General features: G+C 41.3%; 1 protein-coding gene across 21 annotated transcripts in view; it reads right to left on the bottom strand.

Annotated features, from left to right (window-relative positions):
* Nucleotides 1–25,359, bottom strand: part of SYNE1 (spectrin repeat containing nuclear envelope protein 1) — a 289,881-nt gene that overhangs the window by 148,958 nt on the left and 115,564 nt on the right. For all 21 annotated transcript variants that reach the window (XM_033056260.2, XM_033056262.2, XM_033056276.2 and 18 more), the window contains 17 exons: nt 23,989–24,142; nt 23,071–23,699; nt 22,247–22,426; nt 20,642–20,792; nt 19,052–19,210; nt 18,259–18,441; nt 16,439–16,540; nt 14,894–15,097; nt 13,750–13,957; nt 12,935–13,047; nt 11,938–12,143; nt 10,743–10,898; nt 9,278–9,569; nt 8,405–8,577; nt 6,701–7,010; nt 2,238–2,402; nt 380–736 (listed from right to left, as the gene is read on the bottom strand). In XM_033056260.2, coding sequence (XP_032912151.1) covers nt 380–736; nt 2,238–2,402; nt 6,701–7,010; nt 8,405–8,577; nt 9,278–9,569; nt 10,743–10,898; nt 11,938–12,143; nt 12,935–13,047; nt 13,750–13,957; nt 14,894–15,097; nt 16,439–16,540; nt 18,259–18,441; nt 19,052–19,210; nt 20,642–20,792; nt 22,247–22,426; nt 23,071–23,699; nt 23,989–24,142 — 3,742 coding nt within the window. The remainder of the gene's footprint in view (nt 1–379; nt 737–2,237; nt 2,403–6,700; nt 7,011–8,404; nt 8,578–9,277; nt 9,570–10,742; nt 10,899–11,937; nt 12,144–12,934; nt 13,048–13,749; nt 13,958–14,893; nt 15,098–16,438; nt 16,541–18,258; nt 18,442–19,051; nt 19,211–20,641; nt 20,793–22,246; nt 22,427–23,070; nt 23,700–23,988; nt 24,143–25,359) is intronic.

The following is a 25,359-nucleotide window of genomic DNA, read 5'->3' as shown; positions in this document are numbered from 1 at the left end:
ACATTCCTTACAAATTTTAATGGCTCCAGCTTCTTACTTGGCTTTCAGGAAAAGGTTCACATTTCCTCCCTCAAATGCTACTCTGGCTCGAACCACTGAGCTACTTGGAAGCGCAGCCCAGAGTTCCTGGGCTTAACACCGAAAATCCAGGCAGGGTTTGCTAAGCCTGGTACGGCAGAGGCCAAGGGGAGGGACATCTCTGCCAGCTCCGCTGGCTGCGATCGCAGTAACACAAAGAGTTTGGAAAGTCGGGGTTCCGCACAAACATATTTTGTGATTTTACGATGTACTCGATAGCCCCGCTCGGCGGAAGTTTCCTGCCCGCGGTGACCACACATCGACAGCGGAAACGCCGCTAGGAAAAGAGACATGCCCTTACTTTCTCCTTGCGCCAGCTCTCCGCCACCTCGGCGTCCGTGCTGCGGCTGTCGGCGGGGGCCAGCCCCTGCGCCCAGGCGGCCAGCTGTCCTCCGAGCCGCTGCACAGCCTCCTCCAGCCGCCCGGCCTGCGCCGCGAACTCCCGCTCCGACAGGGCCATCTGGCTGAGCAGGTCGCGCAGGCCGCCCTGGCTGCGGCGGGCGCTCTCCTCCCACTGCCGCCAGTCCGCCTGCAGCGCCTGCATCTCGGCCGCCAGCAGCTGGCACCCCTCCGCCGTCGTGCCGCGCCGGGCGGCCGGAGCCAGCGCCTCCACCCGGCCCAGCCGGTCCGCGCCGCTCTGCCGGGACTCCACCAGCTCCTGCGGGGCGACATTGCCATGGTAACCCGTGGGCTGCCACATCGCCAGCGCCGCCGACGGCAGGGTCCGCCGGGGGGCGCGTCCCGTCCGTCCCGTCCCGTCCCATCCATCCCGTCCCGTCCCGTCCGTCCCGTCCCATCCCGTCCCATCCATCCGGTCCCGTCCCGTCCGTCCCGTCTGTCCTATCCCGTCCGTCCTGTCCCGTCCCATCCCGTCCCGTCCGTGATGGCAACCGGGAACCGGGGAGAGTAAAACCCAGTCAACAGCTTGCGGGGACTAAACAGAGTTCTGAAACTGTCTTCAGCTTTGGAGAGAAAGACAGAAAGAGTGGATGTGTTTTAGATATTAAAAATACTATTTAGGTTGAGATGCAGAACATAAAGACTTTGTTGTGATCTTTTGTGTGTGAGAAATGCTGGTGTGTAGCTGTTCACAGCAGTCTCAGAAGCACAACCGCAGTTTTCAGCTTGCTTGTGACCTGTTACATTCTAGAATTGATTGAACTTTTTTTTTTCTGAGTATATGCTTTTGGTTTTGTTTTCAGAGCTAAATTCTTTCTACAGTGTCCTTATTTCAATCTCACACATCTCGTACAAGGGAGTCTTGGGAGCTTTCAGTTTAGGAAACTGGAGAATGTATAAATACCATCAATACCATCCCAGACACTGCATGCTACAGCCATGTCATTCCTTCTCTCTTTCATCTTACGAACTAGACACTGCTAGTTCCTCCCTTTCCCGTTTTACAGATCAGGAGTTTGAGCACAAAGGAGACTGAAAATGACCTAAGAATGTACAAAAAAAAATCTGTAATTTGATTTTGGGGATCCTGAATCTTCATTAGCATTCAAGTTCACTGTGCCACTCTCTCACGTTTAGGAGCAGAGTAAAATGCTGCTAGCGTGAATATCTGAATGTAAACACCAGGCATGGGCAAAACATGTAGCCTGCTTTAGTGTTGCATTTAGGAATATGCAAATTTCTTAAGAATTCAGATGGTTAAGAATAGGTTCCAGGCCAAGGAGAGTACACAGGGAGGCAAGTCACATATTTCTACCATGTTTGAGGAGAACAATCCTTGTGCTGCTTTACACATCTCCATTTCATGCAAAGCAGGAAAGGTTGTCTCTGATTTAGACAATTCTGCTCATGGAGAAAGCATATTTGGGGATGAGGAAAGAGAAGTATTCATTAATCAGCTAAGCCACATTCTTCTGTGATGCCACTGGGCTTCCGCTCTTGCAAATTGTTTCCATGTGTGCCATGGTTAACTTAGGTCTGATTATACTTTTACTCCATCTGTTAATATGAGAAGGGAGTTGAAAACAAAGCACAGCTTGGAAAGCTTGCTTTCAGCTCACTGAAATAAAGTCACCATTTCAAACAGAAAAAGAGCAAGACCCCACAACTATTTGACTGGGTTTTTTTTGGGTTTTTTTGTTTTTTTTTTTTTTTAGAGCATGGGGTCTGAATTGCAGAAGAAATCCTGAATGCTCACTTACATTGATTTTGGCCAGCTTCTTCTGTATAGTTGGTGTGTCTCCAGATGCATCTGACCAGCGATGAAGCTCTTCCTTTGCAGAATGAAGCCAGTCTGTGAATTCATGCACAGCATCCAGATAAAGCAAATGATCTTTCACGATATCTTCCACTTTCCTCATTTTCTCCTATCAATCAGATAGAAAAAAAAACAAACATTAAAGTACTTAAATACTATGATGGCTTTAAGCATGCAGTGCTAGTTTGACTCCATGGCATGCATTTGAGTAGTGAATAGGGTACAGCTTCTGGCATCAGAACAGAGTGCTACACTATTAAAGGTTTGGCTCGGGTTGGTCTGGATAAGGATTTTCTGCTGGAGCAGAAGCCTTCTGAAAATGTATGTAAAAATATACTTTAACACAGTCTAATGTATGGTTTAGTAGATATCAGTGCTGCAGCTGTGTCACCCTGGCATGCTTTTCCCAATACACCCCAGAGAGGGTCTTGGAGATCACCCATGGGAACACTCAGGATGCAGCATTGCTGTCAGAAACACAGCTCTTACCTAGAAGCACCAAGTCCCTACTTGTTAAGCAGAGTCATGGAGACGTCCCATAGGAAGACCACAAACAAAAACTTCAGCTGTCCCAAAGTCCAAAATGATCTTATGGTTCTGAGACCCATCACATCAGAAGGGGTGGCTGTCCCCACCCAGCTACCCTGCAGTCCAGGAGGATGCTTTCCCTGTCACAGACATGCAGCTGCTTCCTGGCTCCATCTTAGCTTTTCAATGTAAGCTTAGAGTGGGGTCAGTGTATCTTACTGTGACGCAGTCAAAGAGTACAGTGGTTGAGATTTGCCTTTGGTCTAACTGAATAAACTTGTTGCTATATTCTTCTGAGATAACACTAATGAATGTTTATCACAACTAACAAAAAGTGAAATGAGTTAATCAAATAGATTTTTACCCCTGTGTAGATACTCTAAACTAGAATGAAGCGTCTTGAAGCCAGCTTCAAACTAAACCACCTACAAATTAGACTCAGTTATTTTAAAGTTTGAGGAACTCAACATTCAACAGATGCTATTAAAAATACAGTAGTTTCACGAATACAAGCCGCACGGATTATAAGCCGCACTTCCGGTGCCTCGACAATGTTGCTGTCTTTGTCAATAGATAAGCCGCACCCCGAATATTAGCCGCACTTTTGTTCGTCGCGAGAATCCGGGCGCAGCTTTCACAAATTGGCCAATTAGTAACAGGATCGCGGCATAGCGGGCTTTACTGGCTCGGGGCGGGGCCAGGCAGGCTCGGCCCGCTCATGGTTGCCGACGGGGCCGGGTAGCCCAGCTCAGCGCCACGGCTCGGCGGGGCTGGCCGGGTGGTGCTGCCGCCGGGCTCGCTGGCCCCCCTCTCCCGTCAGCACCGCCCCGCTGCCGCGTTCCCTAGCCCTGCCGGCGGCCTGCCGCCGCCCGGCTCGCTGGCCGCCGCCGCGTTCCCTAGCCCTGTCGGCGGCCTGCCGCCGCCCGGCTCGCTGGCCGCCGCCGCGTTCCCTAGCCCTGTCGGCGGCCTGCCGCCGCCCGGCTCGCTGGCCGCCGCCGCGTTCCCTAGCCCTGTCGGCGGCCTGCCGCCGCCCGGCTCGCTGGCCGCCGCCGCGTTCCCTAGCCCTGTCGGCGGCCGGTCGCCGCCGCGTTCCCTAGCCCTGTCGGCGGCCTGCCGCCGCCCGGCTCGCTGGCCGCCGCCGCGTTCCCTAGCCCTGTCGGCGGCCGGCCGCCGCCGCGTTCCCTAGCCTGTCGGCGGCCTGCCGCCGCCCGGCTCGCTGGCCGCCGCCGCGTTCCCTAGCCCTGCCGGCGGCCTGCCGCCGCCCGGCTCGCTGGCCGCCGCCGCCTTCCCTAGCCCTGTCGGCGGCCGGCCGCCGCCGCGTTCCCTAGCCCTGTCGGCGGCCGGCCGCCGCCGCGTTCCCTAGCCCTGTCGGCGGCCTGCCGCCGCCCGGCTCGCTGGCCGCCGCCGCGTTCCCTAGCCCTGTCGGCGGCCGGCCGCCGCCGCGTTCCCTAGCCCTGTCGGCGGCCGGCCGCCGCCGCGTTCCCTAGCCCTGTCGGCGGCCGGCCGCCGCCCGGCTCGCTGGCCGCCGCCGCGTTCCCTAGCCCTGTCGGCGGCCTGCCGCCGCCCGGCTCGCTGGCCGCCGCCGCGTTCCCTAGCCCTGTCGGCGGCCGGCCGCCGCCGCGTTCCCTAGCCTGTCGGCGGCCTGCCGCCGCCCGGCTCGCTGGCCGCCGCCGCGTTCCCTAGCCCTGCCGGCGGCCTGCCGCCGCCCGGCTCGCTGGCCGCCGCCGCCTTCCCTAGCCCTGTCGGCGGCCGGCCGCCGCCGCGTTCCCTAGCCCTGTCGGCGGCCGGCCGCCGCCGCGTTCCCTAGCCCTGTCGGCGGCCGGCCGCCGCCGCGTTCCCTAGCCCTGTCGGCGGCCTGCCGCCGCCCGGCTCGCTGGCCGCCGCCGCGTTCCCTAGCCCTGTCGGCGGCCGGCCGCCGCCGCGTTCCCTAGCCCTGTCGGCGGCCGGCCGCCGCCGCGTTCCCTAGCCCTGTCGGCGGCCGGCCGCCGCCGCGTTCCCTAGCCCTGTCGGCGGCCGGCCGCCCCCCGGCTCGCTGGCCGCCGCCGCGTTCCCTAGCCCTGTCGGCGGCCTGCCGCCGCCCGGCTCGCTGGCCGCCGCCGCGTTCCCTAGCCCTGTCGGCGGCCGGCCGCCGCCGCGTTCCCTAGCCCTGTCGGCGGCCGGCCGCCGCCCGGCTCGCTGGCCGCCGCCGCGTTCCCTAGCCCTGTCGGCGGCCGGCCGCCGCCGCGTTCCCTAGCCCTGTCGGCGGCCGGCCGCCGCCGCGTTCCCTAGCCCTGCCGGCGGCCTGCCGCCGCCCGGCTCGCTGGCCGCCGCCGCGTTCCCTAGCCCTGTCGGCGGCCTGCCGCCGCCCGGCTCGCTGGCCGCCGCCGCGTTCCCTAGCCCTGTCGGCGGCCTGCCGCCGCCCGGCTCGCTGGCCGCGCCGCGTTCCCTAGCCCTGCCGGCGGGCTGCCGCCGCCGCCGCTGGCAGGCATGCCGGCCGCCTCGCTGCTGCGTTCACGTACTCGCCGTGCCGGCGGGCTAGCCGCTGCCGCCCCTGCCAGGCTCGCTGGCCGCCCCCTCCCGTCTGCACCGCCGCCGCGTTTCCTCGCCCTGGCCGGCACTGCAGGCCCCCGCACCGCCGGGCTCCCCCACGCTGCTGGCCCCGATTCTGCTGGGCTTCCCCCGCTGCCAGGCAGCCCCACCCGCCGGCCTTCCTGCTTCTGCCATGCTCCCCTGCACTGCTAGCCCCAGTTCTCCCGGGCTCCCCCGCCCTGCTGGCCCGGGCTCTGCCGCCCCCCCCTGCCCCGCCCTGCTGGCTCAGGCTCTGCCGCCCGCCCCCCACACTGCTGGCCCCGCCTCTGCCAGGCTTTCCCACCTCTGCCGGGGCCGGCCGGGCTCCAGCTTGGCTTGGGGCTGCCGCGGGCTGTCACTTCCGTGTTGGCAGCTTTTAGAATTTTGTTAATAGATTAGCCGCCCCGGAATATTAGCCGCACTTCCGGGTTTCCACCAAAATTTTGGTCAAATTGGTGCGGCTTGTATTCGTGAAATTACTGTAAGTTAGATTAACAGGACCTGCCATTCCCTCTGAATATAATCATCATAATCTTTCAGAATATGTCATTGTCAACTAGACAATGGATAGTTACTAGCTAAACAAAGAAGACCTAAAGTAAATCCCCAAAGTTTTTATACGTTAATGCACTTTACGCAGCAACAGGGTGAGGAAATGTTCACATGCATCTGACTCTGACCAAAACAGCCTCCTAGGGTAGCAAAAGGCTCCTATGAAAGGAAACCATGCATCCCTGTGTATGTTGCTCACACCAGAATGTAGCACCAGTACAAGGGGAGCGTGGAGGCAAGGTGTTTTCACTCTCCTGATCTGGTTGGCAGAAGGTCTCAGTGAGCTCACATGTCTTTCCTTAGAAACCAAACAGAATACCTGTATAGCACGTGCAGTGCTTAGTGGCTTGAAACACCACAAAATACAGACATATATCTTTTAGACAATAGGATTTCCCTTTCTGACAATATGTTTCCTGCTCACGTAGGCATTTTATTCTTCCCTTTCTAGGTAAAGAAAAAAAAAAGCTAGGAATGAATGAAAAGAATTAGATGATAATAAATGCATCAGAATATCAGAAATACTATTGTGTATATAAGAACCTAGGAACAAAATATATGGCCTTCATAATCCTACCAATTTCAACTCTCAATACCATTTTTGCATTCCATTACATTTCTAGTAAACTGTATTCAATGTTTTTATTAGACTTAACTATACCAGAGGCAAGATTGTTTACAGTTAATCCTTTACTTACTAAAAATACAAAACAAAATTTTTAGCTATATATACAAACGTCTAAACATTTTACTTACTTGAAATGGAGATATTTATCTTACCTTGGCTACAGTTGTGATGTCATTAAACTGTGTTTTTAGTTCTTCTTGAGCTGCATCTCCAAAGGAATCATCCCTTGTTTTTTCATATAGTTCCACAGCTTTTTCAATGAGTTGCTGTAAATCCCCCGAGTGATCCTCTATCTCAGAAACAATAGCCTGGAAATGGTCCAGCTGAGCAAACTTCTCCTTCAGACCAGTCTGTGGTTCTAAAGGCTGCTCCACTTTGTGATCCAAATTCTCTAACCACTGCTCCAGCTGGTTTTTCCTTTCCAGATAGTCATTCCACTGGCTAATGACAGAATCTAGGCAGCTTACATTAAAAGAAACAAAGTAAAGATGAGAACTTAAGAACTTTTAAACAGTTTGGGGAAAAAAACCAACTCCTGCTTATACCTTAATTGTTACACTGTCTGTAGCCATGCACAATAGGTTTAGAACATACTTTTTTCTCCATCTTGCTTTTGTCTCCTATATCAACTTGCATCCAAGTTATTTTAGAATTCCCGTGGATTTTGGGCTCTTTTGTACAACCAACATAGCTGCTTCCCTATTACAGGTTACATGAGCAATCTGTCTGCCTCAGACTAATGAAAAACACATTTCAGTGTCTGTTCAGCAAAGTAAACCATGGTAAATTACTGGAGTACTTTATGATCAGAGTAATAAAATATGCAGAAGCCTATTAAATTACTGTCAATTAAGAGATATTCTGGTAAGTTTTGAAAGAACAAACCCATTATCTATAGTTTCATTTACAATTTATAAGAAATAGTCCCTTCTGTTATATACTGCTTTTACTAGTTGATCACCATACTTCCCTGGGATTCATGTTGAGGAATGTAATTCTCATTTCACTGGACTTTAAGACAGAGAAAGGTTGGTAAGAATTTTGCTCAAAATGCCATGGTCTAACCTAATCTAAATAATAATTTATGATAAAAATTGTGTGAAATTTGAGAGCCATCATAAAAAAAAGCCCACTATAATTTTCTATATACAATTCTATTATAATTTTGGGGCAACTAAGAGAGTGGCATCACTTTCAGTCATTGTATTTTAAGAAAGATGTAGACAAGTGAGTCTTCAATCTCTTGAATAAGAAACAGGTATGATAGAAGTCCAGAAAGTCCACAGAGAAATTGAGAAACATCAGTCTGTCTATAACAGAAATAACGGAGGCCTTCAAATATACAAAATTATCTCACACAGGCAATAAAAAAAAGTCTTTCCATTTCCACAGGTCCAGATGAAATCAGCTTAATGTGCAAGAAAGATCGTTTTGAGTTGATATTAGGATTTTTTTTAATTAAAAAAAAATTAGTAACAGAATTGAGAAATCTTCACTGGGTTATGTATGGAAAAGGTAGATAAATACGTGTCAAATGTTCTTGGTCTTGCCCAAAAACAGGCTAAAAAATTCAGAAAGTGCTTCCTATATTTTTCTCTGTATGAGTTTGTATGATTTTTATTAATTTTTAAACTAATGTGAAGTACCATCTCATATGAAATTTGATTCATCTGATAGGATCAACTCATCTTTTTTTTATGGAAGCATGTATTTTTTCCAGGCAATTTGATCCTCTCTGATAACGCAAATTTCCCCTCATATACCAGTAATGAATGAATGTACTCCTACATGCTGTAATGTACCACTCTGTAAGCAAAGATGGCAAGGTCTGACCTGTGTTTTCCAGGGATTCTTACCTCTGCCAGGTCACTGAGGTACTGGTGATGTCATTCCATACATCCTTCAGTGTCTGGAGCTCGGTTTGTATCACTTTTTGTCCTTCCTCATTGCTGCTTTTAAGTGCTTGTTCTCCTTTGCCAATGGCCATGTTCAGCTTAACCTCACCGTCCCCTTTGAGTAAGAGGATCTCCTGTGAGGCCAAACAGGTCAAAATATCAAATGAGAAAATATCTGATGAGCAATTAGAACTGTTATTTGTTCAACAGTGAGCACCATCTTCTCTGAGCTCATCCACCCTTAGCAGTCACATCCAGTAGGAATTCCTAGGCACCATTTCTTCTAAGGGCCTGTACAAGGCTATGTGCAAGTGATCCAGCAGTTTTTCCCACAGCTATACAGGCTTTTCAACCTAAAATCCTGCTCACATTGCAGCAGATACTGAGTAGGACAAGCACTGCACAGTAAGACAGCGCCTCATACCTAGAAGGAACCTCAGGAAAGCCCATGGCAGATCTCTTGAAGACCTTCCTATTAGATGTTTATCTAAGCTCTTCCTGAAGACCTCCCATGAAAGACACACCACAGCCATGACAGACAGACTCTGTCAATTATTCCAAGGCTTCCCCTCTTTTAGAAAACTTTCTGGGACCTGAATAAATATCTTCATAGTTCATTATTTCTTATGAAATGCAATACCTCACACCTGTCTCTATTAAACTTCATCCTCTTTTTTCTACTTCCTATCCCAATTTTCTGAGATAACCTTAAATTCTGATCCTCTTCTTTATAACCATTGAAAGAATAAATTACAAAAATATACCTTTCCCACTGGAACGGCCCACACCCAATGTTAATCATGATGTGCAATTTCTCGTTGTATCCTTATTTACCTGAATTTGTGTCAATCGTCTTTCCAGGGTGGCTTTGCTTCCAAGAGTGCTCTGTGATGATGCCAGTTTATCTTGAACCTCTTTCACCCATGACCACATGCTCTGCAATGCCTCCTCAAAAGTGAGATGCTCTTGGAGTGCAAGCTGACATGTCCTCAGCTTCTCCTTGACGTTTTTGACCATGTTTTGATAATTGGTGAGATGTTGAGAAGCCAGACGTACTTCCCTCCCAGCACCATGGCCCTCTTCATTTAAAGTCTGTGCCATTTGAGAGAGTTGATCAAAAGAGTCCCTGAAAGAAAATAATGAGACTAAAAGTTTCAGAAAGCATGAAGTATTGTAGCCACTGCCAGAGGTTATGAAGGCTGCTGTCATAACACCTACTCCAACAGTGATAAGAGTTCACGGTTAACTGAAAAAATTAGTTAGCAGAGACTGAAAGAATATAAAAGTGCATACTGAATTACATATTTTATTGTGTGCCATGCCATTTCTTGCAGAATTTTGGTGCTCAGAATGATCACACTGAAATCTTTGTGTCAAACATTTAAATTAAAAGCTACCTTAGTTTTCTTTTCCGCAGTCAAATTTTCCATTTCTGTATGAACTGCTACCCTTTTGTACTTGCCAAAGCTTCTAAGAAGTTCGTAATCTTGGGCATGTAGGAGGGCATGATGGAAAGATCATTTGTCCAGGACTGGACAATGACTCAAATTCAGTACAAGGGTCAGTAAAAGGGAATAAAACTGTGTTTATACAGCCTCAGTTAATCTCAATCTGCTTGATCACCTTTCCTGATACATGATGACTACAGGGAATTTACATCAGGCCAAAATGTCTTGCATCAGTCTCAAGGCCATAGGGAGTGACTGGGTGTTTCTTTTTAAGATGCTGTGAGACTTGGACAACTGACTAGTATTTTTGTTCTACCTTTATCAACCCAATAAAAAAGAGAGAATTTGACAAAAACTCTGTGTACTCAAAATGGCAATTACTTCATAATCTACTGGCTAAGTCTGAATTTTAGCAAGATTTCACAGCTAATGTGGATGCTTTTTGAGCTCTTTCATAAGGCAAGCTGTAGGAGGAAGGAGATTCTACTAACCTGGTTAGACCTGAATGTTACAGGACAGAAAGAAAATTTTAATGGACATAATGAGCAATTAAATTTTCACTACTGTCTTTAAAAGTAATATTTTTAACTTTTATTTATAAATATCTACTTTTCAGTTTCCATTTATTAATGAAGTATGATAAGCTTTTATTAATTTATCAGGACCAATTACTGGATTTGGTTGAAATTAATTAGAAATAGAAGTTTCTGGATTCAGCCTCTTTATGCAGAGTATTTTCCAACACATTCCTCTAGCTTTCAAAAACACATTTTACCCCAATAGTTTAATTTTACTTCTGCCCTAATAGAGGAAAAAGTGAGAGTATTTTAGAAAATGCATTTTCAATATACCTTGAATCCAGCAACTCTTCCAGGAACTTTTCCACTTTTTGCACCTCCTTTTTCTTCTCAGAAACCAGCTGTTTGTTCTCTCCTAATGCTTCTGTGCTTATTCTTTCTTCCATGTCATGCATCCACAGGGCAAGCTTCTTGTACTGATCTTCAAAGCTATGGAGAAGAAAAATATTCCCTTAAAAAGTACTTCTCTAGTGGAGCAAAGTTGGAAGCAGTTAATATTCACAAGAAGTTACTATCCACAATTTCATGCTACGAGAATAATAGTTGCACATAAAACATAATTCCATGGTGACTACTAGTCTAAAAATATTCAGCAACTCTCTAAAAATGTTCAGGAAAATCATGGGAACTACAGGGAGACCAGAAGCCTCCAAAATTTAAAGTGACAGTACTTTTATTTATTGCTAGATTCAATAAAAGCAGATCAAAAAAAGCTTTTTTCAAATTCTTACCCAATTTAAACTGAGAACAAACAATGGGTAAAAGTGAGCTTTTTTTTCAGCATTTATGTGTAGAACACCTGAAGTGTTGTGTTTTCAATTTCTCCTACAGAGAAGAGAACTGGAATCTTGCGGGCTGGGAACTCAGCAAGAGAAGTTCTGGCCCCAAGATTGTAAACTTTTTTCTTACATGCAGGCACACCATCTCATCCTGCTGTTTTACCCATTACTGCCACACTAAAATTGCTTTCAGTTAGCAACAGTTTTGAATCTAGTTAGATCTGAAAATATTTTAACTCTGAAAATTCAAGCCCTAAGCAGTAATTTAAGGGTGTTTTCTTCTTGCCTCCTTTGAAAATATGTCCATTTGGAATGGAATAGAACAGAGACATGCTGTGTAAAACTGTACTATCTACAAACCTCAGGGCAGAAATGAACTTCATCACACATTTTCTGTCCAGAAAAATAGCATTTAAATTACTGGAATCCCAACTGCTGATTTGCAGTTTCATAAGCTGCTCAGAACTTCCGCATATATGACCCTGAATTATCATCCTTTAACCAAATCAATGCCCTTGGAGCAAGACCTGTTGATTTGTTTTTATGAGAGAACTTCAATTTCTCTTAAATATTTCCAAAGCATAAAGTAAACAGGACTAGTGAAACTGGAAACAATTTTGTATTTTGCCCTGCATTTTGGAAGCCAGACCATTTCATGCAGTCTATTTGTGACTACTGGTATTACTCACTTTCCCAGGTGTGAGGCACAAGCTTCCAGGGCCTTCTTGTCATTCAGACACTGGTTGAGAAACTCCTGGAAGTTCTGGTTAGACTTTGCTATTTGCTCCTGAATATGGCTCACAACTGGTTTGGATAAACAACCATATAAACTTTCTCCTTCCTTGCAGGCAGCATCTAATTTTTTTTGTCCTTCACTAATAGAATCTAGCACACCCTGTGAATTAAAGAACATTTAAAAACATGAGATTTGATAACTAAAGATAAGCAATATTTCTATGAGAAGTGGTATCCTTTCTCCAAAAAGATTAGAGTCATGCTTAGCTATGGAAAAAATTTCTAAGCAGATAGTTCCAATAAAATTTTATTAAGTGATGCTGCAATTCACAGCACTCAGTTTTCTTATTTGATCCCAAGGTAGTCCTGGTTTTCTCTGAAGTTTAATAATCTTTTGAAGGTATTACACATTTCAGGAATTAGGACTGCTTAAAATAGGTATCTGCTACTTATGTTATGTCTCATCAAAAGTATATACAAACTATCTTGGACAAAACAGTATTAATCTGAAATGCTGAATAATTAAAAGTGTTATAAAAATAGGAAAAGGAAAATAAGAGAAAGAAAGAAAGAAAGAAAGAAAGAAAGAAAGAAAGAAAGAAAGAAAGAAAGAAAGAAAGAAAGAAAGAAAGAAAGAAAGAAAGAAAGAAAGAGAGAAAGAAAGAAAGAAAGAAAGAAAGAAAGAAAGAAAAGAAAGAAAGAAAGAAATAGAAACAATCAGAAGCAAGGATAGTATAGTTACACATAAACTTTCCAGAAATTAAATTCTGATCTCTCAGAACAGGGACCACAGTTTTCACTGTATTCCCTCTTCAGTGCATACTGTTGCCTCAAACTTATACTACCTTTTTTACACCAAAAATAACAAATGTGTAAGTATCTACAAATTATTTTGGAGATACAGTTGGTTCCTATACTAAATTTCTAATTGTATTAATTTGTTCACTATACCTGCAAGTCATGTAGCTTTGCCTCTATGGCTTTGCTGTCCCCAGACCTGTCAGATGATTCTTTTACTGCAGCCTTCACACCAGAAAACCATTCCTGGAATTCTTGCATAGAGTCTTATTTAATAAAAAAAGTATAGAAAAGAGATTTTTATTTTTAGATACAGCATCATCCATCATATTATACAGTTGTTTTAAACAATTCTTTATCCTTCCATAACAGCATGTAAAAGCTAACAGAATAAGTCTAATTATCTTCAATAATCTTGAGAGTAAGATTAATTTCACAAGAAACTAGATGTTACCACTGTAAACATCCAAGTTTGAACAGTCTTACTAGGCTGCCCTTGACAATCAATTTCAGTTTATGATACCCCCCAATTTCATGCTAGATAAAATCTAAATCAGTATCTTAGTAAATAAGATTAAAAGTTGTTTACTTTTCTCCACTGACTATCCAGGGAGCCCCGGAAAGACTTGAGATGGGTACTTTTACATTATAAACACCTCCATTTGGTTATATACCTCTCTTTATTGCAAATAAACTAAGTGTATTTATGCAATAGAGGTGAATACTAATAAAGAGGAAAGGTGCATTTTCACGCATATTACAGGATTAGAGTTGAATTCTGTTTATGTAACATGCTTTGTTTCATAGCAGCTATCCAATGAACATTTGGCAACAGGGCTTGTTGAGAGGCTCCACACAAAAACAAAGTAGTAATTGCAAGTGACGTCACTGGAAACTCTGGCAGGCTGCAGAATGACTCACGGCCGCGGGCTAAGGGCTCACTCCTATTAACCAGCCTGAGGACTCACAGAGGAAATGTTTTTCCAAGGACTCCTGCATCCTGGCCTGTGTTCTGGAACACAGCAGATTCACAGCTTCATACTTCTTTATTAACAAAGTGACAGTGCCACCAAGAGTTTCCAGCTCTACCGAATGGTATTTGCGACAGAGGCTGTTGAGGGCCTCCTGTGTTGAGTCAATGCTGCTTTGCTGAAGTTGAAGGTCCTTTTGTGTTTCCTGAAAAGGAAGTTACAACATAAATACAATATGTATAAAGAAACAAAATAACTGTCTTTTTCTCAAGCATTCCTACTCCTGCCATTTTTTCCTCCTGTGCTCTATAAGTCATCCCAGACACAATGAAGGGAAGAGGCACTGGATCATGTTTCCTGAATTTTCCAAGTGAGATGAAACCTTGACACTAAAGAGCTATTGTAGAAATGTGAAAAGTGTTCTTTCTCATGATTTATTACTCTGTTAGAAATAAATAGATTTCAAGGCATATTGAATAGAAATAGATCTTTTCAGCAGAGTCTGAAGGTACATGTGGGATGCAGTATGACACTAGTATTTGTCAGGACTGCTAAATGAGAGGGACTTTACATACAAATTATGTGATACATTTTCTGAAAATTAAATGGGAATTGGCTAGTATATCAATATCAACTGTGTTCACAATTAAATGTGGTATGTCATGTCATGATGTGCATAATTGCATCCAGTCAGGAGAGCATTTGGATGTAGAAAAAAGAACTGCTATATAGGATGACTGAGGAGAACCTCTTAAGTAGAAGTTTGTGTTAAAATGGAATTTGGACCAGTGTATTTTACTGTAATGTGCTATGAGTTCATTGCAAGGGATTCAATGCACCTGCAAACATGCTGGAGTAATGACCAAGGAGTTCAGTGTAACAAAACCAGTTCTTGCCACAACAAAGACCATACTATTCATTAAAATTTTCTAAAAGGTTTGTATGAAGTTAATCAATCAGACGTTTTGTTTATTGGTGCAACTCCCTAAAAATTATCACTCTATTATTTGCTAATACTCTAGCAGATCTGCAGGAGACATGCTTTTTTTATCAAACGAAAATTAAGTATAAAGCTCAGAAAAGAAAAATCCCCAAAGATAAATGCACAAGGAAAAGTATATTAATTTTCTTCAGCACTGACCTTTAGTTTATTTAGAGCTTCAGGATCCAGGTTACGTGCACAGCTTAACAGTGTCTCTTCCACTTCAGTTAGCCAGTCTGTCATCTGACCAACCAGTTTCTGCAAGTGCATCTTCTGAGTACTGAAATCTTTCAGCATCTCTTTTGCTGTCTCTGATAATTCTTTGGCATGTTCCAGCTTCTGTTTCACATCTGATTCTATAAACTAAAGCCAAAGTGTTATGTATTAAGGCATTTAATAACAAAAATGTTTATTAAGGTAAATGCTGATTGGCAAAATGGAAGGCAGGAACATGGCAGACAATGATAATTTTGCTGTCTTTACAGCGTTAACTGGAGATACATACCTACAAAATGACAACCATTCAGGATTCAGTCTTAGATGTACAACAATCCAAAGAAGGCATACTAACTTAAAAAAAGCCAGACTGCAAACTATTGCAGTTATTATTGATTTCTGAAAAATTAAACAGTTGATATTTTCCCTTTACTAATTTGCCATGTAAACTGAGCATGACCTGCACTTAAATAGTTCGATAAAAAGAAATATCAATTTGGGAGTGAGCCTTAAGAGTACTGAGGCTTAAAGTATCTCAATGTAAGGCAGGTGAAAATTGAAGACATTAAAAAAATAAGTTAGAATCTTGCTCCCTAAGCTGTTCAAAGACAGGAATATGCACAATTATGGTAATTGCTAGCTGAGCACATATCACTAATAGAAGTAAATAGAATCTCTTAACATGGTACTATATATAAATCAGATTCACAGAATCCTTTGGGTTAGAAGGCACCTCTGTAGTTTGCTCAGTCCAAGCTCCCTGCCAAGGCAGGGTCACCTACAGCAGATGGCATAGAAACGCATCCAGGTGGGTTCTTTTGTTCTCCAGAGAGGAAGACTCCACTACCTCCCAGGGCTTGAGTATTATATTAACTACCACTAAAACCTGACCTATACCAAGATATATCCCTGCCCGTGGAAATTGCAGAAGACAGATTACTTTTTTTAAATTTCTGACACTAGTCAGAAATTCAACAAAAAGTTGAATTCCAAAAGTTCAACAGCTCACCTTTGTGCTCATTGTTTTATATTTTTCTTGTAAGACCTAGTTCAAGGCCCTTATTCTAGTCCACTAAAGAATACTTTTTGGTTAACAATGCAAATGAACATATTTTACTGCCTTATAATCCTTTCCAGCAAACAAACTGTGCATGTGTTCACATGTGATGTGGCTTAATGTTGTGCAGCAGTAGAGAATATCTGCAGTCTCATTTCTCATCACCTACATTATAACTATTCTATTTTGATTTATTAAAAAATACTTCTACAACCCTAATGTTCATTTACTTTATGACATACCATTTATACAAAAAAACCCCAGGGTTACTAGAGAAGGATATACAAAGAATAGCTACACTACAAATAAATAAAAATGCTGCATCTGTCATCTTGAAAGAAAAAGACTGTGTAGGAAAGACAAAAATTGCAGAAGAAATATTTTCTTAGTTATTTGAGAACAATCTGTGGTTACAAATGTCCTTATTTTACCTGGAGATCTGCAGGAGGCTCCTGACTATGGGTCAGTTCTTTGAGTTCTGAAATTTTGGAACTAAGTTGCTCCAACTTCAGTTCTTTATTCTTGACTTCAGACTGTAAAAGAGATGTGGTCAAAGTTTCAGGAAGTTAGAAGAAGAATTTCAAAAGGATGCTCTATCAGTTTAAAAATTAAAAGAAAATGTAAATGCAGTTTAGCAATCAGAGGAAAAAGACTGTTGTACTAATTTTATGCTGTAAAAATCTCCATCTCTTTTTCCTTATTAGGGTCAGTTCAGAGAAATTTTCCCCTCCTTTAAAATAATCATACAAATTCTTAGCATTTAAAATAATCTAAAAGCTTTTTTTGTTGTTGAAACTGAGCAAATAAAGATGAAAATGTCATTGTTTATTTGACTGGAAGTATCTACTGGGGGTGTTCGATTCCACTTAAAGACATACAGAGTTTATTACATGTGGTTTCTGATTTTTATTATAAGCAAGTGAGGTCTTGATAAAAAGTTAGAGAAATAGATTTTAACCTTAAGAGGGACTAAAAAATGCTGATATAGATACATGAATATATCTGGACTTGTATTTATAGATTCAAGTTATTAAAAAATTACTTATTAAAAATGTTGTTTCAAACTGAAAGCAAAAAAATTCATAATTTGGAATTCTGAAGTATCAGTATCCTATTGCCCTAATTTTCTTTTCTAAAAATTTCAAACAGGTCATTCCAATTAAAAGATTTGACAGTGGATTGAAGGATTAAATTGCCAAATTTAACATCTGCCTTGAATGCCCAGAAGAATAGTTAAGGGTTATTTTGTGATAGGGAGGGTATAATATTAGGTGGTCAGTCAAGAAAGTGACTACTGATTTGGGCCACAGAAGAGATAAACTCATTGTTGCTGTCCATGCTCATCTATTGCTGAAAGGGCAGGACCCTGCTGAACCTGAACTGTTTTTCCTCTTGCCTTTCCAAAACAAAGCGGAAAAAAAAAAAAAAGGTATTATGCATTCTGTGAATGTAAATGTGCACACAGTGATCCCATCTGCTGTTCTGGCCCTCCTGCATATCAAGTACACCTGTGGTTTGGGTAGTCTGACTCCAAATTTGTTTTAACAGCAATGAATTCAGGTGGTCAGACTGCTACATAAGGCATTTGATAAAGCTTAACCTTGAGCAAAATACTGATTTACCAGCGTTTATATTCTACCATAATACTTGAATATGTTCACTGTGCATCTTCTTAAGGATATAATTTATTTCAAATGAAGTAGAATATGGCTCAATCTATGATTGATCTGATGTGTATTTTAAGCCAATAGAGACAGAATGCATCCTGAACACTGGTTAGATTTCTAAAAGAATTTAACATTATCCAGAAAAAAAAAAAAAAAAGTCATAAGCTAACTGAAATTGTCAGAACGAGACATTAAAACTTGCTTTCTAGTAAATCTCTTTGATTGTCTGGAGAACCTGCTTTCTTGGATGAGTTTTAGAAACTACTCATTTTTTTGCTAAACTTAGCTGAAGTTGTCTAAAATTTCCATTGGTTTTTACTCTTACAGAATTTAGTCTAGAACCAAAAATCGCAGGAGCCAAAATAACTATGGAGCTTATATTTAGTAAGACGGGCCATTCTTGTTTCTATCAGAAGTTAACACCTTCAAATAAAGGACATGAATGCTTTCAGCTAGCTATTGGCTTAGGGTGCCACAACTTGAACAGAAGACAAATAAGTCTGCAACAGCACAGCCTTCTCTCTGTGCTGGACATCACTTGACATTTTGATCCACATTTTTATTGCTGATTTGAGGGTAAGAACCTGGAAATCTTTCAGGAGGACCTCCATTCTCTGACTGTTACTGAAGTTGTTGATGCCTTCATTCAGTTGAGAAATGCACTTATTACACCATCCATCTAATTCATCTCCAGTTTTCAGGATGTCATCCCATAGAGACACGCTTACACTCAGTCGGTCAATGTTATCATCAATTCTCTCAGACACCTTTTAGGAAAGAAGAACATATCAATATCATACACAAATTAAATTTAGACTTCTCTATTTTGCAGACAGTTACGAGACAAATGCATCAAAATAATTAGTAAGCCTTGGTAAAATAATTTTCTTAGATTTAGTTCTAATTTCTGAATTCTAATTTCAATTTAATTACCCAGATCATAAAACGAACACAAATTTTATGTGTCTCTTTGCAAATATTTGTATATTTTTTACTGGGAAAGACTTTTATGGTCAAGTAAACTTTATTTAAAAAAAAAATACCTTCATTTAACCTTCTTATATTAATGTAGGAATTGTAAGTATTGTTGGGATGCATTAGGTGTGAATCCAACCCAAATTCATGCTTGGAACTGCACAGTAAACAAATTTACAGTAGCAGCATTCATACTCTGCTGTAAGACATCATTTAAAATCTCTCAAACTGATGTCACAACTTTGTGGATACAGTGGACACCAAATCCCTTTAAGACTTGGAGTTATACTTCAAAGTAAATTTTACTAAACAATTGCACTCTTAGATCCTAAGAAAATAGAAATATTGTAAGCATAGCCAAGCTTAAAAATGGTTTTTGGCAAATAAACACCAGATTCTTACATCTAGCCATTTGTCCACCGTGGAGTTCATATCTGTTTTCAGCGCAGAGGAGTCACAGTTATGCACTCTTTTCAGTTCTGCTAACAAATGTTTTCCTTTATTAGTGAAAGTATCCAGGTCTTTTTGTTTATCACTCAGATCATTCTTGGTAGATTCATGCTGTGGACATAAACATTTGCTTTTTTAGGGAAGCCTTAAAGAAAGAAAGAAAAATCCAGTTCTCCAGGTACCCATCCCTAGCCCTGTGTTATGAATTTGTTAATTCTCACATCTAACATTTAACTACTCCACAAAATACAAAGCAAGTGACATGGTTTTCTGATTTGTATAATCATATAGGATGATTGTTCTCATAAATAAAGCATACAACTGGCAGTAACAAATTTTGAATTTCTGCCCCTTGGTAACCAGATATTTTCTGGACTTAAGTAAATTAAGGAAATTTCTTTTTTTAAATTAAAAAAAAAGCCTTTCCTGTCTTCATCATTGAATAATTACTTCAGGAGCTAGAGCAAAGTAAACAGAGGGTGTTGCAAATAAAATTTAGGATTAAAAACCCCATCACTACTAGACATTTTGGAAAACACAAGAACAGATGTGTTCTGAAAGGAGCTAGACAAAATCTTCAGGGCTACTAAGTTTGCAAACATGGGCATAGGGAAATCTTTACAACATTGTCAATGAAAAGGTAAGATGCTGAGAACGGATCACAGTAAGAATCTGCTTTTTTCTACAGTAAGTACTAGAGAGCAGTACTAACAATAAGCCACTAATCTGTATGCAGGATGGCCAAAACATTTATTGCACTCAAACTTCTCCTTCCTCTTAGGCTGGTGAGCTCTGTTCTGGCTTTTTTTTTTTTTCTTTTAAGATATCTATTAGAAAGAGGCCATAAATACGCACAGTTTAGAATAACATTTATATAGGTCTGACTGAAAGATTTTTGAATCCAGGGCTCAATTACCCTCCAAAGAAACAGAAAGAATTTAATTCGGAACTGTTTGTCCTGGCAGGCTGATGGACAGCAGAATTCGGTATTTTTGAAATACAATCCAGTGAAATTACTACAATATAGGGATCCAAATACCTTATCTCTGCTTCATGGCTAGTATCAACATTATACACTGTGGCAGAAGACCTCTTAGGTAGAGACAGACATAAAAATTACACACATCTGTAAAATGTGCAATTCATATTCTTTTGTGGTCTTTTATCTATTCCAAAATTTACCCAATATAGAGAAATATTGAAATATGTTGACTAAAACTATCCTTTCATACAATGATAGGAACATATTCTATATTTATATTTTATATAAAGAGCTTTCCAATATTTTCCACTTATGCTTTCCATACATTAAGAATCTGTGTTTACAATAACAACAGATTAATAGATCTCACCAAAATGCAAAAAAGGGCTATATTCTTCCCTCTTCATAATCAGTACAATTAAAACTGAACATCAGCATGAGAAAATTTGACAGTAAATTCAAGGAGCTTTAAAAACAGCTCAAGGGCATCTTTAAAACAAAAAAAGTCCATTTAATCAAAAATATTAAAATTCATCAAAGGAAATTTCAAATGTCATTACCTTTGATAATGTTCGCCTGACATCTTCAAGATCCTTCCATATGGATTTGGTCACAGAAGCACTGTTAGCACTGTCTATGACTTTCATTACTGTTGACTTCATGCTCTGGTATTCCTTCATCAGATCAATCAGAATACAAGACTGCTCCTTTCTGTAACATGGAAAAGCTGTGTTAGTACTACTTGCTGTCATGTTTCTGAAGGATAAAGAACATGACATAGCAATTCACCTGGGAAAACTGGGATACCGTGCTAAACACGAATTGGGCAGCCAAGGAAATATGAATATTTTGGGTTTAGAAATCACTGTTAATCCATCACAAAACACCTTACTAAAGAGACATGAATGTGAATTGCCATCTCATATATATCAGATACTAAAGCAACTGATTTCAGCAAAAGAAAGACTGAAACTGGAATTCAAGCTTCTCAGTTCCTAACTTTAGCATCTTTTTGACTGAAAACCACATTACAATAGTTGTGCCACTCACAGTTCATTTAAAAAAAAAACCAACTTGTTTCCTTAGCATGGATTGTTTTTTGGGCAAAAAGAAGCAGAAATAAAGACTAAAGAAATGCATACTAAGCTCAGTCTATTTTGTTCTCCAATTGTCAGATGCATGCTTTTGGGACTAAAATGTGATATTCAACTTATCTCCCTTCTACTGAAAATAAATTAGCCTTCCGCTAAAAACAAGTCTAATTTTTTTCCCACCCTCCTTCTAGGAAAGCTCATTTATGGTCAGGCAATGGACAGAGAAAAAAGACCTATTCCATCCATTCCTGGTGTTTATATTGAAGAGAGAGAAGTAGAACTGATACTTTAGATATATGCAATGTTTATTTATAAAACAATGTTTTTCAATGAAAGGAGTTTGGGAAACACAACATTGTCAAAAAAAGAGGAGCAAGTGTTTTAGGAGCTGATTCTTCTCTGAATGCTCCAAAGAGCTCTCCAAAATAAACAGGTTCAGGAGGGACTAAAATTGTGTCTGTATGAGGGAGAAAGCACTGCTAGTTTTCTTTGAAGATGACCGTGAGGCAGTTAAGACAAAGAAAACACTATGATAGAATTTTCCCTAATTTCTTTAGCTTCTTTTGTTATCAACTTTCATTGATAAAACTGATTATCTGATCACATGTCATATATTAACACTAACTGATTACACACCAATGATTATTATAAACCTGCTTCCTTGGGGAGACAGAAATACTTAAATTTAAAAATTATTTAGGACCACTGAACGTAGAACTGTCAGAAACACATAACCAATGAAAATCCGTGCTAGAAAGACCACAAGAAGAACAATAGTGAAAATCTAGTGGAGAATTCTTATTTTTCAGAAAACAATAACACGCAATATAGCATGTATGTAATAAAATGTATACCTGTCATATTGCACATACTGTACTGAGGACCTATCTGTGGCTTTATTAAAAGTACAACTGCTACAAATATTCTTGTTAATATGTTTTCATCTTCTAGTAACTACTTAACCTAAAAGCTCTGTTTTTCACTGTAACTAATACAGCAAAATATTACATGAAATAATTCTGTCTCCCTCCTGATCTTCTCCTTTCTTATCTTAAGCTAGGAACTACTTACTTTTCAAGTACAGCTTTCTTGGTATCCTTCCACAGAGATTCTAAACGATTGATCTCTTTGTCAGTCTCAGGAGCAAGTGTGATATCTTTTTGGGCTATTTGTTTTGCCTTGTCCATGAGCCACTGGAGTTCATGCTGGTGAGAATTCAATTCTTCATCTAACTGGTTAAAGATCCTCAATCTGCAAGTTAAAAGACTGGTTTCAAATTTACTCATTCTTTTATTTTTTTTTGTAAGAGAGAGGAGAAAGAAAGAAAGAATGAAACAGTTGTTCTTAGAGTTACTGTGCATAAAACTCCCTTTTTCCAATATTTCTACAATATAAGAATTTGAGCATTTTTTCCTGCTATAACTGTGCTCAGAATGTGGTTTTCCCGATATATTATACTGCTATAAAATTATATATATATATATATATATGTACCTCCCCCTCAAACAGTTACCTGGAAATATACTCAGATATTTAGATTAATACTTGAATACAAAAAGTGTCTTTAATTCCATCATCCCATGTACAATCTTCAGTTCTCCAAGGTAGTTATGTTATATGGGATTTCTAATTGCTGTTTGGATCTTAGATTCATTTGGACAAAATATAATTTTAAGAAGTAGACTTTCATGACTGTTCTTTCAATATAAAAGATTAGCAGGACTTCCTTAATGTTTTGTGCATTTAAATAGCTCACTTACTTACAAAATTTCATTAAGTGGATATGTATGTTTGGCAAGAAATGAAATACCCATGTCGAAAACACACACGTGCCACCAGTGAATCATAAAATGTCTAGAGATTGCAATCAAGCGTGAAAGTGTCAATGTTTTTACCTTTGCTGGAGGGCTTGTAGGGTTGTCTCCTTCAGACCCTCCTTGTCAGTCCTTTCCTCAGTATCCTCAATGCTCTTCAGTAACTGCTCTTTACGCTCCATGAAAGATCTTTGCAAGGCTCCAAGAGCTTCTGCCTCGCTTTGTTTGGTTCCCAGTAGGTTTTGAACTGCCTCCAGTTCCACACCCAGGTTATCCACCATAGCCCTGCAGGAGGTCCTCTGCCCAGAAATGCTGTGCTTCAGATGATATTGAGCCTTAGCAAGGGAACCATCCAAACTCACAGCATCAGATTCCAACTTGTTGAGATCCTTAATAGCACCATTTAATTCCCTCTCCAGTAACTCTGATTTAGCCTTATCCATATTTCCTGTTTTCTCCACTGTCTGCCTCAGTTGGTGGAGCACTCCTGACGCAGCACTATGGAGCTCCAGGAATACTTGCAACTGATCCAGGGCATTCCGTCTTTGGTTAGTTATTTGACTTGCCTCCTGGAAGATCTGAAAGCAATCTTCAGTCTTTCCCTGCAATGTCTGCTGGTCCTCTGGGCTGCTGAAAGAACCCAATTTCTCTACGTGCTCTTTTAGACTTTGTAACTCCTGTTTCCTACTTTCAACTTCCATTGAGTGGTTCTATGGGAAAGAAAAAATAGGACTGAGTTTCTTCTTCAAATCAAGAGCTCAGGAAATATTTTAGCACTAAACTTACAAATGAAACAAGACCTACTGAGAGGTTTTCAGTAGGAATAGTTCAGTGTTACAATTTTGCTTTAAAATTGTCAAATAACAGAAGTCTGTATGTGACTGCAACAGCATATTGGATTTCAAGCAAATAAATTACTTTCCAGTTTTAGATGAGTATTTAGCCAAATACACTGTACAATTTCTCCATCTTTAATATTTAAATCCAAAAGTTTTTTACCTTATTGTGAGATGCAGCTACTTGTTGATCAGCTGTGTTTATCTCTGAAGTGGTTTGTAGTTCAGCAAGAAATTGCTTAATCCAGTCTGAAAACCTGAGCAGGAGTTCATCAAACTGCCCATGCTCAGCAACAAGTGATTGAAGGAAGATGATCCTATAGAAGGTCAGACATAAATATGAAAGCACCTGATGCAATTTAATCACTTCCCATAATCAAACACACAGCTGACTGGTCAGCATTAAAATCTATGCCAGATTCTAGGAAAATAGGAAATATTACTTTCATTTGCCATATTGATTTTTTAATTCTGGGGAATAACATAACATTTCAAAACACCTTTGAATCTTTCCTGTTTCCACTCTTTAATTTAAATCAACCGTTAGAGGTGCCCCAAAAAACAAGGTAGGTTCCTCAAATTTTCTTTATGGGTGTTTTCCCAGCAAAGACAATGTTATTGATGGAAGCTAAACTTTGATTTTCAGTCATAGAAATTCTTGCCTATCATCTGAAACACTGAATTAAGGTAAGAGTCTCATGAATTTAGGCGGGAGGTGAGGAATTGGATGTTCAACTTCCACTGAAACAAGAAAGGGTAAAGTCTGATGTGATGAACACAATTCAAAGGAAAAATGTGTCCAGAGGAGTACTCAGCAGAATTAATTACCCAAGTACTAAGTCTAAACTTTGACCTTAAGAAAGACCTTGTAATTTACCTTCCATTTCCATTAGAAATTTCTCTATCTAATTTTAAACATATAGAAGATGGTTATATTGTAAAACAATCATACTGACAAAGCACCTAGAAAATTATGGCATTGACCAGGACCTATTATTTAAGCTACATTACAATAGTAAAATATATGTGCTCATCATGGAAAGAACTGAAATCTAAATGTATGGTAACACACAGTTTGAAATAAAGGAGACAGTTTTTCTGAGCTTAACGTGAGCCAGCAGCCTAACAACTGAGCATTTATAGTATTTATGGCAAATTAGAAATTCAAAGTGAGTTTAAAAATACAGTAGTGTGGCTTTGCACAAGATAAAGCATATAACTGAAACAATCAAGAAGAGATTATTAGAGATTTCAGAATTTACTTGGGAAACTGTAACTGAGGAAATGCAACATTTCTTTCCTGCCCCACACTCCTTCAAACAGATTCTTCTACCAAAAAAATAGGGGAATGTATGTCAAAAAGATGGCATCATAAACATAAACATGGGATTCTCCACACCCCATTCCTGGGAGTTCAGGGATTGATATTCGTCTAAAACCTTTAGTTTCTTCCTAATGGTAATACTGTAAAAAATATGGTTTGGGATTGGGCTTCCTCATCTGCATGTTGGTTTCTCTAACATGTAAAAAACAC

The sequence above is a fragment of the Catharus ustulatus genome, chromosome 3, assembly GCF_009819885.2.
Source record: "Catharus ustulatus isolate bCatUst1 chromosome 3, bCatUst1.pri.v2, whole genome shotgun sequence".
NCBI lineage: Eukaryota > Metazoa > Chordata > Aves > Passeriformes > Turdidae > Catharus > Catharus ustulatus.
This window is presented reverse-complemented; position numbering and strand designations above follow the sequence as displayed.